Below are 19,331 nucleotides of genomic sequence, written 5' to 3'. Positions count from 1 at the left end.
GTTTTATTTTTATGTTTGAGAGAGAAACCACAAGTGGGGGAGGGGCAGAGAGAGAGAGGTGGACAGAGCATCTGAAGTGGGAGCCAGATGCAGGTCTCGAACTCAGGAACCGTGAGATCATGACCTGAGCCAAAGTTGGATGCTCAACCGACTGAACCACCCTGGTGCCCCAGAGGAGGCAACATTTTTAAACTGTCAAAAGACAATACTGAAAAGTAGATTTATGACCCTCAAGTTTTATAATAGTTTTGGCCAAATTTAAAATAAAACATAAAGAGTACATGCACGCACATCCTCAAGGAAAAGATAGATTACATTAAAATGTAAGCTTCTACACCATAAAAAAAATTCAAAGGATAACCAAATAGATTGGGAGAAAATATCTGCAAACCCAAAACTGAATACACTAAAGCCCTCTAAATTTATATTTACCACCTACACATAAAAAGAAATCCACAACCCCCCAAAAAATAAAGCTTATAAACAGAGAAAAAAAAAGGTAAACAATACACAAAGTTTGCAAGTGGGGATGCCATTTTACACCCACAGGATTGGCAAAAATTTTTCAATACATGATCACCTAGGTCAAAAACCTAAAAGAATCAACAAGAAAACTCATGGAACCAAGTGATTTTAGCAAGGTTGCAGGATACAAAGTTAATACACAAAAAGCAATTGCTTTCCTATATACCAACAATGAATAGGTGGAATTTGAAATTAAAAACACAATACTTACACTAATACCACCCGAAATGAAACACTTAGACACTGATCAAAATATGTACAATATAGATCCCTATGAGGAAACCCACAACATTTTGATAAAAAAGTCAAATAAATAAATGGATACACGCCATGTTCACAAAAGATTCAATAACATTGTGAAGAAATTAGTGTTTCCGAACTTCAACTATAGATTAAAGGTAATTCTAATCAAAATCCCAGCAAGATATTTCATGGATATCAACAAACTGACTAAAGTTTATCTGGAGAGGCAAAAAACCCAGAGTAACTAACACAGTATTGAAGGAGAACAAAGTTGGAGGACAAACACTACTCAGCTTACTGGAAGACTGCAGTAATTAAGACAATGTGGTTGGCAAAAGAACAGACAGACCAATGGAATAAAATAGCCTAGAAACAGACCCCCATAAATATAGTCAAGTGGTCTTTGATAAAAGAGCAAAGGCAATACCACAGTGTAAAGTTAGACTCCTCAACATGCAAACAATAATAATAATAATCCACATGCAATAATAATATAGTAATATTATATATAAACATATATTATATATTATATTAATGTTATTATAGTAATAAATCTAGACACAGACCTTATATCTTTCACAAAAATTAACTCGGAATGGACCACAGACCTAAACATAAAACGCAGAACTATAAAACTTCTAGACGAAACACGGGAAAAAAATCTAGATGACCTTGAGTATAATGGTATCTTTTTAGATACTCTAAAGGCATGGTGCATGAAATAAATGATTGATAAGCTTGATGTCATTAAAATTAAAACTTCTGCTCTCCCAAAGAATACTAAAAGAGTTAGAAGAAGAGCCACAGACTGGGAGAAAATACTTGCAGAAGACAAGTCTGAAGAAGAACATGTATCCAAAATATCCAAAGAACCCTTAAAATTCAACAATGGGAAAACAATCTGACTTTAAAAATGGGCCAAAGGCCTTAACAGACACCTCACCAAAGAAGATATACAGATGGCAAATAAACATGAAAAGAGGCTCCACATTGTATGTCATCAAGGAAATGTAAATTAAACAAGAGGTACCAATTAGAATAGCCAAAATCCAGAACACTGACAAGCCCCGGTGAGGATTCAGAACAAGAAGTGTCAAATACTGCCGGGGGGAATGCAAAATGGTACCACCATTTTGGAAGACAGCTCAGCAGTATCTTATAAAACTAAACTATCTTTACCATATGACCCAGCAATCGTGCTCCTTGGTATTTGCTCAAAGGAGTGGAAAACCTCTGTCCACACCATAACCCATACAAGGATGTTTATAAAAGCGAGATTTATTCATAATTGCCAAAACTTGGAAAACAACCAAGATGCCCTTCAGGAAGTGAGTGGATTAAAAAACTGTGGTACATCCAGACAATGTAATACAATTCAGTGCTTAAAAAATAAAAAGTTATTAAACCATGAAAAGATTTGGAGGAAGCTTAAATGCATGGTACTAAGTGAAAGAAGCTATTCTGAAAAGCCTACATACTCTGTGATTCCAAGTATATTAAATTCTGAAAAAAGACAAACCTATGGGAACAATAAAAAGATAACTGGTCGGGGCGCCTGGGTGGCTCAATCGGTTAAGTGTCTGACTTTGGCTCAGGTCATGATCTTGCGGTTTGTAAGTTCAAGCCCCGGAGTCTGGAGACCGTTTCAGATTCTGTGTCTCCCTCTCTCTCTCTCTGCCCCTCCCCACCTCAAAAATAAACATTAAATAAATTTAAAAAAATAATTGGTTACAAAGGTTATGAGGGTGGTGGGTAGGAGGGAATGGAGAAATGAACAGGCAGTGCAGATCAAGATTTTCCTCTGTACGTTACAGTGATGGATACACACCCAGAGTGAACTGGAAGGTAAAAACCATGGGCTCTGAGTGATTACGATGCATCAATGTAGGGTCATCCCTGGTCAAAACGCATATTCTGGTGAGTGAGGCTGATAGGGTGGGGGAGGCTGTGCATGTGTGGGGGCAGCGGGTATATGGGAAGTCTCTGATTCTTTCTGTTTTATTGGAAACTTTAAACTGCTGTAAAAAAAATAAGTCATTAGAAAAAAACAAAAGTATGACAATTGGAACTGTGCTTAATGGTATGAAAAAACAGAAACTCTCACCCCATGGGTAGGAGTAAATTGGAGCAACCACTAAGAAAAATACAGCAACGTCTAGTGAAATTTAGAACTCTTAACCTCTGTCTCAAGATTTCCACTTGTAATTATGTGATCCAGAGAGGCCTTCTCACATAGCACATGTCTCATCCAAGGAGACATGTATGATAATCGCTGCAGCACAGCTCGTAATAGCAAATACAAACACAAACAATAGCGGGAATTTAAATGTACACCAGTCCACCAACAACAGACGGCATAAATTTGGGTATCTGTAAAATCGGTAACTACCATTCAAGATTTATAATAAATGAGTATGAGCAATTATTAAAAACACAATGCTGAACCAAAAAAAAGCAAACTACAAATTGATCCATTAGTAGGACAACCCACATATCAAGATTAACAACCTATAAAACAAGGGATGGGTTAAATAAGTGATGGGGATTAAGGACTGCACTTGTGATGAGCATCAGGTGATGTATGAATTCCTGAATCACTATGTTGTACACCTGAAACTAATACAACATTCTGTTAACAGGAATTAAAATAAGAATTAAAAAAAAAGTAACCCTGTAAAACAATACTTGTTAATGTCTATGGATACACACATATGTAGTAGAAGCATAAAACATGAATGGCAAATTCAACAATAACTTCATGACAATGGTTACCTCTGGAAGGGATGTAGGGGAATTGGGAACAGGAAGTTCACAGGAGCCCCAACTGTATCTACCATAGTATATTTCTTTAAAAGAAAAAAAAAAAAACCATTCTTGGCGTGCCTGGGTGGCTCAGTCATTTAAGCATCTGACTTCAGCTCAGGTCATGATCTCGTGGTCTGTGAATTCAAGCCCCACATTGGGCTCTGTGCTGACCACTCAGAGCCTGGAGCCTGCTTCAGATTCTGTGTCTCCCTCTCTATCTGCCCCTTCCCTGCTCATACTTTCTCGAAAATCAACATTAAAAAATCTTTAATAAAAAAAAATAAAAATAAATTCTTGAGCAAATAGGGTTAATTTTAAGATTTGATGAAGTATGTAACATGAGGATAGAGTGGGTGTCTGCATGTTTATAATATTGATATTATTTGTATGATCAAAACCATACACAATTTTTTTAAACCTGAGTTAATGATAAAAGCAGTGGCAGAGGGGCACCTGGGCGGCTCAGTTGGCTTAAGTGTCCAACTTCGGCTTAGGTCATGATCTCACAGTTTGTGAGTTCAAGCCCCTCATGGGGCTCTCTGCTGTTAGCACAGAACCTGCTTTGGATCCTCTGTCCCTGTCTCTCTCTGCCCCTCCCCTCCTCTCTCTCTCTCAAAAATAAGCATTTTTAAGGGCACCTGGGTGGCTCAGTCTGTTAAGCGTCTGACTTTGGCTCCGATCATGATCTGCAGTTTGTGAGTTCGAGCCCCACATGGGGCTCTGTGCTGACAGCTCAGAGCCTGGAGACTGCTTTGGATTCTGTGTCTCCCTCTCTCTCTGCCCCTCCCCAACTCGTGCCCTGTCTCTCAAAAATAAATAAACGTTAAAAATAAGCATTTTTTAAAAAGCAACGGCTGATAGTTTTTGGAAACATAAATTCAGTTTCAAAGTATCAACCCACAGATTATTCATTACAAGGGAAGAAAGATAACCTTTACAATGCCGGTGTGTCAAACACTACCTTAATTAAGTGCGCAAACTTAAAATAATGGGACAAACTGATAGGAACCTCCTGATATATGGAGGCATAGTGTCACCCACAGAATTGTAGTATTCTTGCCAAAAATGTTTAACCTAAACTTAAAAACAAAAACAAAAGTAACTTTGGGACCCTTTTCAAAACAGCTAACAAGTGTCACATTAATCACCATCTCCCCCCAAAAAGGAGGGGAAACATTTCAGAATCAAGGAAACTAAAGAGATAACTAAATGTAATGTGTGATTCTTGATTTAATTCTGGATAAAAAAAATTAAAGTTCTAGAAGTACATTTTGGGGGCAATTGAAATTTGAATATTGCCTTAATATTTGAAAATTTTATTGTATTTTGTTAGCAAATGTCTTAAGTGCAATAATGGTATTATGATTTGGAAGGAAATATCCTTGTTATTCGTTGCTGAAATATTACGGATAAAGTGTCACTATGTCTACAATATACTTTCAAATAGTTAAGGAGAAAAACATAAGTAAACATTTAAAAAATTTTAATATGCTAAAAAGCCACAGAAATTATAAAAAAAAATTTGTATTTTTAAAAAAGAAACACTATAGAACTAAGTATTAATTTTCTGCTACTCATGAGTCAAGACACTTTTCCCTTTCTCTCCTTTATTTTAGGCTGAACTAATTTATGGCTAGAAAGGGAAAAATGGACTTTGAGATGATGTAGTCACTTGAACATAAGCACAATTGGGCAAGAAGTAGAGTGATGATGGTCTAAATTCTTTTGCCCTAATCGTAGGCATCACATTAATTATATGAGAAATTATCAGTAGGTGATTAATTTGAGAAATTTCACAATCAAATAATTTGGACAAATCCAAATTATTATACTGCCACTAACATGCAGGAAAAAAAATAATTTCAGCAAAGAGATAACTTCCTTTCTTGGGACATTTCTATTAGATCTTCACAGTAGTGAGTACACTATTCTATCAAACAGCATAACTATAGTTTGTGGTCCACTCTACCCCATGGAGTGACCTTGATTATCACAGAAATGCAATGCAAATAACAAAGAGATAAAAAACTGCAATTTCCAGACTATGCCTTTAAGAGAACATTCAGAATTATACCCCTAGGGGAAAACTACCACTGTGGAAAGGGGATTCCCAATAACGTTGATCATTTTCTAGGTAAAATTTCAAAAACGACTAGCCATATGTTTTGTGTCTTTTTTTAAAAAGTATTTATTTTTTACTAGTGAGGTTGGAACCAGGCAAAGAAATTTACAGAAAAGATGTCCATATATAAAGAAAGAAATAGCAAAATATTTTTTGGTCATAATTTAGAAACAAACTAGTCCATAAAAAGGGGACAGTTTTCCCCAATTCTTCTCTTCCCTAGAAGAGTATAAGCACGGGCTCTTAGTTCCTTGATATCCTCAGCAGGCCTCGGATACGTCTGACAAGAGCTTGTATGAAACTATAGCGAGATCGAACTTTCGAGTATAATCCTTCAATGTCCAGAAGTTTCTTTTGTAGTGATTCTCCAAAAGCGTTGATGGCGTCAGCCTGAAGCTAGAGTTAACACAGATGACATTTTGTTATTAAAACTATAGTCTCAAATATTTTTTGTTTCATGTCTTCCAATTTAAACTATCTTTGAAATTTTGTAATGTGGTCCTTTCTCATGTAGCAAATTAAACATTCCTTCTATGCTACAATTTATTGGTATGATATTGTTTTTCCCTCTTTCCTGTCTTGTATAAATGTTTAAAATTTTAAATAACAACAACAAATGATGCTGTTGTTGACATATGGACATACTGCAGTAAAATATTTCCTGACCAGTGACATAAGTTGTTAGGAGTGGATGGCCTCTGGGGAAAGAAACAGGATAAACTGGAAAGAAGCTTTTACTTTTTACTTGGTTTTGCAATTAAAAAAAAAAGAAATAAAAAACCATTTCCATGCTTTCACTTTCAAACAATATAAACAGAAGAACCTGGTATACACTTTAGAATTCATGTATTTTAGAATGCACATTTGAGGGGCGTCTGGGTGGCTCAGTCGGTTAAGCATCCGACTTCGGCTCAGGTCACGATCTTGCGGTATGCGAGTTCGAGCCCCGCGTCGGGCTCTGTGCTGACCGCTCAGAGCCTGGAGCCTATTTCAGATTCTGTGTCTCCCTCTCTCTCTGACCCTCCCCCGTTCATGCTCTGTCTCTCTCTGTCTCAAAAATAAATAAACGTTAAAAAAAAAAAAAAAAATTTAGAATGCACATTTGATTTCGAATGGATCTTTTTGGCATAATAGTGAAATGTTAATATTAAGTGCAAAATTAGATAAAATCTACCTGCCTTCAGTTTTGCGGTAAAATCAAAACAGAGTGAGAAGGTTATTTATTAATCCTGCATTTCTTCTCACTTTATAACAGCACAGTCTAATGAAACAGAAATAGTGATTAATTCAACACATATTTATCAAACATCTTCTGGTAGATCTATACTTTGCCTAATTGTGCCCATGACCTAACTGAACATTAAAGCTTACCTAAACAAGTCTAGCCAAAACATGGATTGCTATTATGAAGTCACTCTGGGGCAGATGTAGTCAGGGCTGGGATGAGAGCATGCTCTTTATGATGTCTGGTCAAGCATGGTCTGGAGGATGCTCTTTCCTGGATAAAGCCTAACCTTCAGCTTTAAGAAAGGTAGTGGCCAAGAGGGATTAGGGAAGAGTAGAGAGGCTTTATCCAATCACGGCTAGGGGGGCGCCTGGGTGGCTCAGTCGGTTAAGTGTCCAACTTCAGCAGGTCATGATCTCACAGTCTGTGAGTTCGAGCCCCGCGTCGGGCTCTGTGCTGACAGCTCAGAGCCTGGAGCCTGCTTCAGATTCTGTGTCTCCCTCTGTCTCTGTCCCTCCCCAGCTCACGCTCTGTCTCTCTTTCTCTCGAAAATAAATAAACATTAAAAAAAAAAGTTAAAAAAAAATCATGGCTAAGGACATTCAGATGCCTAGGAACAGATCCAGCTATAATTCATGTACCCTGCTAACTACTCTGTTCCCAAGACTTTCCTATTAGTTTCATACTAAGTTTTCATTTTAATTATTTTTGGAATGCTCTTCATTCATTCCAACATTACTGGCCAAGAGGTTACTAAGTACATACTACTGTATGATACTATGGTCTCCTAAGTGGAATTTGTAATGGCTACTCCCCATCTCTCCATTTAAATTATTTTCTGGAAAATTAAGTGCTGAGTGACACTTTGTGCCTAAAGTCGACAAAGTTAATCTAAAGAAACTGGCGGTTTCCAGATCACATGCTCAGTAATTTACTGAACTCGATGTTACACCTTCCAGGCACTACTCCCCTAGGATCCCCACATATGAAACCTCATTTAATCCTGACAAAACTGTTTGAGGCTGAATTATCATTTCCGTTTCTTCACGGAGGAAATGGAGGCTCAAAATCAGGTTGTTCAAAGTCCCAGAGCTGTTGGGTGGCCAGGCACGAATTAAAATCAGGTCTTTGTACATAGCCCTGAAAATCATAAACTTATTAACATACTAGGCTCTTCCTTTGTCCTTCCAGAAAAGAACAAGGGTATGAGACTAGAACCTTACCTGGTCTATGTCATGTTGGCTCACTGCAGTCAGACCACTTCTGAAATCCAGGTTGGTTTCTGAAGCGAAGGAATCTAGAGATAAAAGACACAGTCAAAACAGCTTTACCAGGATGCGTCTACTACACCCTGGAAGAATCTGAAGACAATGAACCACAGCGCCACAGAAAACATGGGTCAAGGCTGAGAAATCTATTTCAACTTTCAGTAACTAGAAGCCCCTGGAAAGCATTTCACTTGTCTAGGTCAGGGTCTGCAAGCTTTCCTTCCATTTCTTTCCCACTAAGGGATCCAATACAAGCTCACTGGTCAAACAGGCTCACTTAATAAAGATCATGGCCCAGGCTGACCCACATCCATTCTTCTAGAAAATTATTTGTGAGCAGGGGACTCTGGAGCTGGCCAGCCCTTAACTGCAAGAAGCTGAAGAGCAGTGTCTTAAGATGTTCATATTGTCCACACAATTTCCCATGAATAGAAGTAAAACACAAGAAATAGCCATGTCTAATAACTAAGTAGCTCTCCATTGCCCAATCCACTCTTAGTAACCTGGAAACAAAAAATAAATAAAAATGTAACTAGGTTTTCAAAGCACTGAGATCTATAGGTTTTCAGAATGAAGTTTACCTTGTAGTCTTCTGCTTTTAAATAAGGTTCTGGAGGCAAACAGGGAATCCTGAGAATCGGTGGGCGTGCAATGTAACAAGTAGTACTCCAGATGGCGCCAAAGAATAAATAGGCAGGTCTCTATGATAACTACAGAAGAGAGCTCGGACTAAAGGAAAACAATCTCATCAAACCAGCTGCTGAGGAGGGGAAAAAAGGAGAGACCGGACCACTTAGTGACATACGCACTGCCTCAGTCTAACCGACAGGGGCAAGGGTCTGTTTCCCTAGAAAGCAGCAAGACGTGTTGAGAGGAATGAGGTGGGGCCTGGGGGGGGGGGGGGGGGGGGGGCGCGTGTGCTGTGCCAGCACAGTCTCCAGTGTCCTTGCTTCCTATCCAGACACAGAGTGACTGTACACATTATCAGGATTACTAGCTACTCTAAAAGGTAAGGAAAAATTTTAATTTGGAAATATATCGGGCATTTACTGGGAAAAAAATCAACAATAATTATGTCCTTTTCCATATGGCTTTGATGCCCAAAAAATGTGAGAATCAGTAAACAGTCTCTACATTTAAAGAATCTTTTAAAGGTCACCATTCCAGTTCCCACTGTGACTTCATTAAGGATACAAGAACAAAGGGAAAGTAGTTTGGCTCGATTGTTGATCAACTTCACCAAACGCCGTCTTGCTAGGACATATTTCTGGGCAGTGGAGATCTTCTCAACACCAACAGGCATCACAGACTGACACAACTGAGAACCAGAAACAAACACAGTATTAGTGATGATGTGAACTGTAACCAAAACTTCATGGAATTCTATACAGAGGGTCACTTGCGATAAGCACTGTGAAAAACGTTTGAAGAAGTTTAAATGTCCTTGCAGACAAGAGCTATTATCTAAGCTAGTTAGGAAGCTAGTAACTTTATAGAAAAACAGAGAGCCAAACCAATTACATTCACAAATGAAGATTCACGTGCTGCTTTCTGGAAAAGGTCTCATCCCTGAAATAGACATTTCCAATCTGCTGATGGGCCGACCAACCCTCAACTTCCCATCAAGGTAAAACGAGATGAAACAGTAGGTTTTTCAAGCAGTAGGTTTAACACTGCCATGGAGAAGTTCTCTGACAGCTGTCATGTATCTTCCGAAGAAAACGTGCAGTGGATTTCTACAGCCGATACAAAAATATGCTCATCGGCCAGAAACTCCCTTCATCACACCTCTATTTGGCATAAGCACAGAGATGCGATTTACAACCCAGACGCTGGGTTTGGCGACGGGCTGGGAGGGCGCCACACGCTTCACTGGGAGGCTGCGGGCCCCCTGCGAGGACCGGCACGGCCCATGAGCTGCAATGGGAGGAGGAGGGGCTGTCGGCTGTAAGCCTCCCGATTCCAGGGCTCGCCTGAACCCCACCAATAACTCCCGCCTCGGTACGTGCTAGCTGGGTGGCTTCGGGTAAGTTATTCAAACTTCCAGTGCCTCCATTTCCTCATCTGAGAAAAAAGGCTCATGTGTTGAGCCAGAACTTGTAGCTCAGGGCCTGGCACATGGAAAACACTCAGTGTTCCCTCTGATCATCAGAAGAGTGGCAAGAAGGGGCAGGCTTGACTACTCTGAAGAGTGACATCGAGTTTTCAGGGGAGTTGGTGCAAACCAGGAATGGCAAATCGGTTCAACATCGAGGCTGCCAAAGGACACCAAGAAGCTCCAGCACTGGGCAAGAGATACCGTGTAGTCCGGCTACTGAGGGAGCAAGCCCGGCAACTCAGCATCTTTAGCTGCAATAAACGTCAGCGAGTGATTCTGGCTCGTTGAGAGCAGGCAGTCAAGTCTGATCTGCCATCCCGTTTGTCTGAAAAATTCACTCAACAGATACTGAAGATGCTGAAGGCACAGAGGCATCTTAAGGGGTCACTTCTACTGAATAAGCATCTGCAATGGACACCCAAGTTTCCCAGCACAGATTTTAGAGTATAAATTACCAAAACCCTCCTTCAAAGGCCAGCGGCCGTTCTACCGGAGGGCGGGTGGTGTTCTTAAACAAGTGCAGCTTCACTGTGTATCAGTGACGTGCTACTCTGCTTCTGAGGCGTGGTGCTAAGGTGAGGGGCTCTTCTTAAAGCCACACAGAGGAACCACTTCAAGCCCTTTCGTCTCCCTGCATACATCATCTTTGCTCACAAGTCTGACACCAGTATTCTGGTCCTTGTGAGGAAAAGCAAAGGCTTCTCGGAAATCTCCACAGCTCATGATGAGGTTCATACCTCTTTTATCTCATCAGGTGGAAGTTGCTCTACATTCTGAAGTTTGTTGACACTCCGTCGATGGCTGTCGTAATAGCTGAAGAAATCATTAGCGCTCTGTTTCAGCAGGTAGACAATAATGCCCAAACCGGGCAGGCGCCAATATGGAATCACTGGAGCTTGAGTATCTAATAGAGTTGATAATAAAAAACGATGTTCCACTTATAAGAATTTGATATGAATCTCGAATGACCTGTTGTGATTTTTTTTTAATTATTATTTATTATTGGGGGGGGGGGGAAGGGGCAGAAAGGGACGGAGAGAGAGAATCCCAAGCAGACTCTGTGCTCTCGGTGCAGAACCTGATGCGGGGCTTGATTCCACAAATCATGGGATTATGACCCCAGCCAAAATCAAGATTTGGACACTTAACTGAATGAGTCACCCAGATGCCCCTCAAATCACCTGTTTTAAACAGGATATGCCAAGAATTGAAGGGCATGTAACCTATTATTAAAACCAACCCAAGACTACTTTTTAAAAAAAATTTTTTCAATGGTTATTAATTTATTTTGAGAGAGAGAGAGAGAGAGTTAGCAAGTAGGTAGGGGCAGAGAGAGAGAGAGGGAGAGAGAGAATCCTAAGCAGGCTCCGCACTGTCAGTGCAGAGCCCGATGAGGGGCTTGAACCCATGAACTGTGAGATCATGACCTAAACCAAAGTCAAGAGTTGGATGCTTAACTGACTGACTGAGCCACCCAGGAGCCCCAACCCAAAACCACTTTTAAATACTTCTGACAGTTCAGAGGAGGGGTTAGGAGCTACTATGATCAGATATGTGCATAAAGCTGAAGACCTGAAGAGAATAAGGAAATCTGGCCGATGGGACACTGACAGAACTTTCCCTTTATCGGGCTGAAGACCTCTTTCAGAACCATTAATTATAAACCTTTGCATCCAGCTTCTCCCCCCGCCCCCGCCATGAACACACAGACGCAAGCCTCACACACAAGTCTGGAGTTTCCTGGCCCCAGGCGAGTAATTCCTGCTTTACCCTACAGCTCTGGTTATGTGGATTCACTTCTGGTCTGCATCTTTCTGGTTGCTGAATTCCCAGCTCAAAGTCATTCTTCCCAAGAGAAGGAGAGCACTAACTGAGATATTCAAATAATATAATGAAATTTAAACTTCAACAACTCTCTTAGCACCATAAGTCCTTTTGGGTAAGAAAACAAAATGATCTGCCTTTTACCTGACTAGCTTCTGATGAAGGTACAAAGGAACAATGGGATGTCGGGAAAGTTTTCTGCAAAGGTAAGAGCTGGCAGGACTGGCGCAGTGGAGCAACTTCCCCTTTGATCGAGGGATTTCTTGAGAAACACCTTAGTAATTTCAAGTTCAATTCGGAGATAATCTTTGTTCAGTGGCTCTAACTACCACAAATACTGCAGGGAGATGTGCATTGGCTTCCTTCTCCACTGTCTCCCTTAACTTTGCTTCTAAGTCACATTTCACAGGTCTTCGTGAAGAGTGGAAGCGAGAAAACAGTTCCTTGTCAGCGGATGTTGCCACCAACCAGGACATCCTGGACTCACATCAGTTGCCAGGTTTCCCTTTCTAGTCCTCAGTGAAGATGTGACAGTCTCTATGATACAGAGCCTTCTGCTGGTGAAATTAGGTACTCTGGTGCCCAGGAACGACTGTATCATTATCTAGTCTGGCAGGAACACATCCAGAAAGAGAATGGTCCAATGCTGACAGTACTCTGGCACATATCAGGAGTTCTCACACGCAAACCTGCTCAAGTCTAGAAAGTATTAAGGTGTGCAGAAGCTACCAGACTTAGCTTCATGGGGACTGCTCACAAAAGAGCTGACTACAGAAAGCAGATTCTGCAGGAAAGATCACAAGGTCCAGGGAGTAGAAGTGCTATAGGAAAGGGCCCTGGACCACAAGTAATAGTACATATACTAAATGATAGACAATAATGACAACAGCAATAATGAAAATAATAAGAGCTAACATTTAGGCAGTGCTAAGGACCAGACACTGTTCTAAAGCATTTCACAGACATTAACACATTTAATCCTTACACTAAAAATTAGGAGCTTGTTATTACTCCCATTTTACAGATGAGGAAACTGAGGCACAGAGAGGGTTAAATAATTTTTCTGAAGTCATATGAATAGTCACTTAGAGAATTGGGATTCAAGTCTAGGCAGTTCATCATCGGTCTATATTCTTAACTGCTAAGGTTAAGCTACTTCTCTACAACTAAATGTTCTTGAACTTACTACATACCTACCCACGCCGTGTCTACAATTGGCAAAGGTATGTATGCTTATTAAATCTTTAAAAAGTCTGAGGAGGGGTGCCTGGGTGGCTTGGTCGGTTAAGCGTCCGACTTCGGCTCAGGTCATGATCTCACGGTCCGTGAGTTCGAGCCCCACGTCGGGCTCTGTGCTGACAGCTCAGAGCCTGGAGCCTGTTTCAGATTCTGTGTCTCCCTCTCTCTCTGCCCCTCCCCTGTTCATGCTCTGTGTCTCTCTGTCTCAAAAATAAATAAACGTTAAAAAAAAAAAATTTTAATTAAAAAAATAAAAAGTCTGAGGAAAAATAAAAACCAACATATAAGTCTTCATAAAGTTCATCATTAAGTATTAAAGATCAAAGAATGATCCAGTATGGGAAAGATGTGCTCAAAGTGAGAAGAAGCTAAATGAAATTTTAATAATTACTAATGATACATTATTAGCATATGATTGTTTTCGGAGAGTAAATGACAAAACTACAATTTCATTTAAAAATATTAAAAAAAATTTTTTTTAATGTTTATTGTTTTTGAGAGAGAGAGAGAGAGAGAGAGAGAGAGAGAGCGAGCACAAGCTAGGGGGAAAGAGGGCAGGAGGGAGGGGAAGGGGGAGGGAGAGGGAGAGAGATTGAGGCAGAATCCCAAGCAGTCTCCATGCTATCAGCAGAGAGCCTGATGCAGGGGTCAAACCCATGAACTGTGAGATCATGACCTGAGCCGAAGTTAGACGCTTAACCAACTGAGCCACCCAGGTGTCCATCACTTGAAAATGTTATGATCAGGTCAAGTTTGTATGAAAATGTTTGATTCAAGGGAGAAGAAAAGGGCCCCCCTGGTCACTTTATAATAGAGTTACACAAATAGAGTCAGTTCTTGGCACCAGTTACATGAGACAGTGGTTATATATTGTTAAACTAATATATTTCTCATAACATCATTCTATTAAGTATTTTAAGTGATTAAGTAATTTCCAGGGAAAATAAGATCTTGAAGGAGATAAAAATGTGACAAAAAGATTTTCAGAAACCTCACACAAAGAGCTTCCGGAAATCAGCAGCAGTCCATTCCATTACCACCAATGAGATCAGAATGGGTTTTGGCTTCTGAGTGGCCCATGGGAAAACCACTTCAATCAACCCTTAGCCCTCCCATTCCAGATCTTGCCGACTGTGTCATTAGGAAATCATGGGCTATGTCAGCTCACTTAGCATCTACATTTTAATTTGCTATGGTACAGAAACCTGGAGCTATAATACAGGACCCAATTTAGACATGCATTCAGCTTAACATGATTTCACATCTAAACTGTTACATTTTCACATTTTTCACCCGACTAGCTTAATCAGCAATCCTAGATCCTTTCTTTGGCATCTCAGATACTATTCAAAACCACACTCTCCCCACAAGGCTCTTCTATTTAGAAATTTATCCTCAGAAAATCTTGAATTTCTCTGTCCTCTCCAGCTCTCTAGACTATCCACAAGACTAATGACGCCAACTCCTTACCGCTCCTTAAAGTCATTTACAAATTTTCCCACTAATGACACATAAAGAAAACACTGCATCTCACTGGAGCCAACTAGAGCCTGTCTTAATCACAGCAACTTAATACTCAAATACAGAAGGAAACGACTCGGCTCACCTTGCCGGGGTCCATCTCTATTAATGGTTTCTGACAGGCTCGGGGTGAAGAGGCACATAGCATGTTGAAAGGTGGGGGAGCTCTGTAACAGGAGTGACTGGCAATATTCCATGACATTGGCACAGACCTACAATGGAAGAGTAACAGTGACAAAAATATTAGTTCCCCAAATGCCCAATATCATGGAACTCCAGAGTTGAAGGAAAACAAAGCTAGTGATCAATCTGTAAAATTACAACAAAGCTCTAAATCAATCTGTAAAACCACTCACATCTGTTGTTTTCATCACGCTTCCAAAAAACACACAGATGTTCAAGAACAGATACACAACGCTCACTCCTCTTACCTGCTGCATGGCCAGTTCAAGCTCATCTTTCTTGCTCACTCTATCTCCCTCCACATTATCATCTTGAAATTTAAACTGACGCAGTCTGTCAGAGCCCCCAAAGCGGCTCAGGAGTCCTAAGCACTGGCGCTAAGAAAGAGAAAGATACTTTGTTCAGAGCCAATCCGGTAGGTGTAAAATCAGCTACCCCTCTTTGAGGGATATAAAAAAGAAGAACTCACTGGGGAGTGGAATCACTCTCTAAAGCATCTGGTTTCTTACCTCCAACTGAGGCACTGAAGTTAGCAAAATAAAATTCACCTTTTTGCAAATGTATCTGCTTGGCAGTCAACTCACTAAAAGAACATCATTTTTTTTTTTTTTTTTAGCAGTTAATCCCCATTACATTGTAAACATTAGAGAATATTCTGTATCACACCAAATAATTCCTTGGTAGATACCAATTAAATAAACACAAGTTGATAAATAATGAGAAGCAAAATGAGATGGCAAACAGAAGACAGCTTGTAACAAGCATGTCCGTGATAATGTTGTCTATGAATGCTCAAGTTTAAAGGCTATTTCTCCTATAGCTGCCTCTGGGGACTTTGTAAAGGAGCTGAGAACACACAGGTACCCTTGGCAGATAAAATGAAGATGTCCTCTCCTTGAAATGTTGCTACTTTTCACCCGACAATACCATTTTTCCTAAGGTTCTTAAAGAGAAGGACAAGATTTTCAAAATTGGTAATACGCCTATCTAGTGATTGCAATCAGAGATGTGGGTTTCCATAGCAGGTACCTGACTTCTTGCTATGTGATCTACAACAAGTTACTTAACTTCCAGAAGCCTCAATGCTCACATTCTTAGGAAAATAGCGATTCCTACCTTACTTGTTGTCAGGATTACCTGAGACAAAGAATTCTATCTATAGTGCTTAGTCTATAGTGCTCTGCACATAATAAATGGACATTAAAAACATGCACTTTGAAAACTGGTATCACACACACCTACATTCATATACAGACATACATAGATATATAATAGCTTATGTAAACTGATGTTAGTTTACATAATAAGACTGGATAAGGCAAAACATATCGAAAAGATTACAATATAAGTTTATTTTACCAAAACAGTTATATCTATTTTTAAGAGATTACCTGCCGTTTGCTACCCTTACAGACAAAACAAATGCACTAAAACATTTCTTTCACCTTATGAAAGACCCATCAAAAATATCTTTTTCTCCCTACCAATGAAAAACATTAGACGACAAAAAAAAAAAAAAAAAAAGAAAGAAAGAGAAGAGAAGAGAAGAGTCTTTGGGTATTGCTGGTGAGAGTACCATCCTTTCTGGAGTGCTGTTTGATAATGACTCAACATGTACTGTGTGTGCACCCTTGGACCCAGTGATACCAGTTATTGCTATCTAATCTCTAGTTCAAAAATTTGTACCCAAAAATGCTGATAGCGGCAGTTTTCTTTTGGAAACTTGAAAAAACAGTTCATGAAAAGAGGACTGGTTGGTTAAGAAAATTACTATATCAAAAACAATGAAACATAAATTCTAGTATATAAATATAATTACTCTGCAGCCAATCAAAAACGAAGATGTCTGGATCAAAGCAGGCCAGGAGGCTCCCAGAAAGACTGTGGTAAATATCTAGTTGATAAGCTATCTAATATGCTTGAATATATTAAAGGAGATCACACAACTGGAAGAGAGCTTAGAAATAAACACATAAAAACCAAGCAAATAAAAAAAAGAAATAATTATTCACTCTACGGAAAACATAATGTTGTGCCCAAAAGTAACCTATCACCCATTCTTATTCAAATACTATATTTACATAATAATAACAGCAGAACACTAAGTACTGATCTAATCAAATTCATAATTATATTGAGTTTCAGCAGTGGGTGGAGGGGTGTTGTGAGAAGTGTCCATACGGCATAGTGGAAGAAAAGGAAAAAAGGGATCTTAAGTTCTCACCCTTCTCAATGGAAAATCAATAGATGATTCCTAAAATTCAAAAATAAGCATATTTATTTAGAGATAATAGATTAAAAACCGTTGAGAGGGTTTGCCCAAATCCAGGAAACAGAATAGGGAGGATGGATAAGAGGGCTGTTCTATTTTGTTGTCTTAACAGTACTACTCTTTAAAGAAGTAAGAGTCAGTTACCTGGAATCTTCCAATATGTCCCTGTAGCTCCATTAGAGATCCTTCATTTGCATCAATATCAAGTTCACTTAATATACCTGATAAAATTTGGAATGCTTTTAAATACAGTTTTATGGTCAACAAAATAAAAACATTTAAAAACTAGGAAGAACAATTCTAGCATTTTATATTCTTTATGTACAAGAAAAGACACAGACTTGACACAAAGGAGTTCTGGGAAATACAACTTCACAAAGACTATAAGCACACCACTACATGTTCGCTCAAATGCAATCTAAATCTAGACTGAATTTGTGATTTCATAAGGCACTTTTTAAAGTTTTTGAGATAAATCTACTTTTTATTTATAACCATAAAAGTTAAAAATGTTCTAAACTCAGAAGTAAATTACTCTCTCCTGCTGAAAGTTTAGGATATAAAACACTAAAAATGAAATGTATTTCTTTTTTCTTTTAACTCTTCTAGGTACTGTATCATCTGATTTTTTTTTTCTTTTCCCCTTAGGCAAAGTAGAGTTTGCACGTACACACAAAAGTTCCCATTAAACTTCTGTTTAGACTTATTACAGAATTCTTAAATCAAGTTGATCAATCTTACAGTACCGGGATGAACACCCTTTACTTCCAGGTTCTCCAGGTAAACACGCAGCTCACTCACTCTGCTGGTTTCTTCCTTTCCTCCATGGCTGTACTCATGCTCATGACCCACCTGAACCCATCCTAGCCACCCTTTGTTTTCACCATCTCCTTAATTCAGTCCTTACCTCCAAGCATACGCTCTAGAGCGTGTAACCCAGAACCTTATCTTTTGCTCCTTATAGTAACAAGACCTCCTCTTTCTGGATTTCTCAGCCCACGACCTCACATGCTGGCTTGGCCCACCTGTGCCTCATTACTCCACTAGATCCCATCCCTTCCCTTCTCCACCTCCTCTGGGAGTTTGCTCTGAGGATCACTTTTCCAGCTTATCCAAATCTACCCTGCCACAGAAGATTTTTCCTATTTGAAAACACGTTCAGGTCTCCCTTGTACTCCAAAAAATGAAACCCCCAAATAAGCGAACATATGGTGAATATCAAATTCTTGAAATATTTTGTCCACATTTGCTGCTTGTATTTTTAAACCCTCTTTCCCATCCTACCCCTTAAAGCTGGACCTTGTACCTAACACCGCCATGAAATGTGGGCCTTTTCCTCTCTGTTCTCAAGTTTCCTGATTTCTGCAACATGTATTGCTATTCCCCAGTTCCTTTTTTCCACCTGCTGCCTCTCTTTAAAAGACTACTTGGGAGGCACCTGACTGGCTCAGTCAGTGGAAGATGCAACTCTTGATCTCAGGGTTGTAAGTTCAAGCCCCATGTTGGGTGTAGAGATTACTTAAAAACAGAATCTTTGGGGCGCCTGGGTGGCTCAGTCGGTTAAGCGTCCGACTTCAGCTCAGGTCACGATCTCGCAGTCTGTGAGTTCGAGCCCCACGTCGGGCTCTGGGCTGACGGCTCAGAGCCTGGAGCCTGCTTCCGATTCTGTGTCTCCCTCTCTCTCTGCCCCTGCCCCGTTCATGCTCTGTCTCTCTCCGTCTCAAAAATAAATAAAACGTTTAAAAAAAAAACCAAAAAACAGAATCTTAAAAAAAAAAAAGACTACCAATTCTGTTTCTGTAAGACGCTCTCAGTTTCTATAAGATGCTTCTGCTAAGTGCCAAATGAGTACTAGGTGTACCATTTACATTGGTCTCAACTCCAAAACACTTTCCAGAATATTTGTGGGTCATAGAAAAAAAATTAACCTTTTGGTCAGTATTTGAGGAGGTATGACATAACCGGTATGAGGCTAGGCAATATGGGGGACACAGTTATAAATGGGC

At 39.7% G+C, this 19,331-nt stretch overlaps 1 protein-coding gene across 3 annotated transcripts in view; it reads right to left on the bottom strand.

Annotated features, from left to right (window-relative positions):
* Nucleotides 1-5,745: 5,745 nt before the first annotated feature.
* NUP205 (nucleoporin 205) overlaps nt 5,746-19,331 on the bottom strand; it is a 119,826-nt gene continuing 106,240 nt past the window's right edge. For 2 of the 3 annotated variants that reach the window (XM_042973062.1, XM_007076258.3), the window contains 8 exons: nt 17,470-17,546; nt 15,302-15,430; nt 14,956-15,082; nt 11,024-11,190; nt 9,383-9,506; nt 8,770-8,898; nt 8,144-8,217; nt 5,746-6,091 (listed from right to left, as the gene is read on the bottom strand). In XM_042973062.1, the coding sequence (XP_042828996.1) occupies nt 5,939-6,091; nt 8,144-8,217; nt 8,770-8,898; nt 9,383-9,506; nt 11,024-11,190; nt 14,956-15,082; nt 15,302-15,430; nt 17,470-17,546 (980 nt within the window). In that variant the 3' untranslated portion in view covers nt 5,746-5,938. Of the gene's footprint in view, nt 6,092-6,873; nt 6,957-8,143; nt 8,218-8,769; nt 8,899-9,382; nt 9,507-11,023; nt 11,191-14,955; nt 15,083-15,301; nt 15,431-17,469; nt 17,547-19,331 lie in introns of all 3 variants that reach the window. The other variant, XR_006212906.1, reaches the window with a different exon arrangement.

Source organism: Panthera tigris, chromosome A2 (genome assembly GCF_018350195.1).
Source record: "Panthera tigris isolate Pti1 chromosome A2, P.tigris_Pti1_mat1.1, whole genome shotgun sequence".
Classification (NCBI taxonomy): Eukaryota; Metazoa; Chordata; class Mammalia; order Carnivora; family Felidae; genus Panthera; species Panthera tigris.
This window is presented reverse-complemented; position numbering and strand designations above follow the sequence as displayed.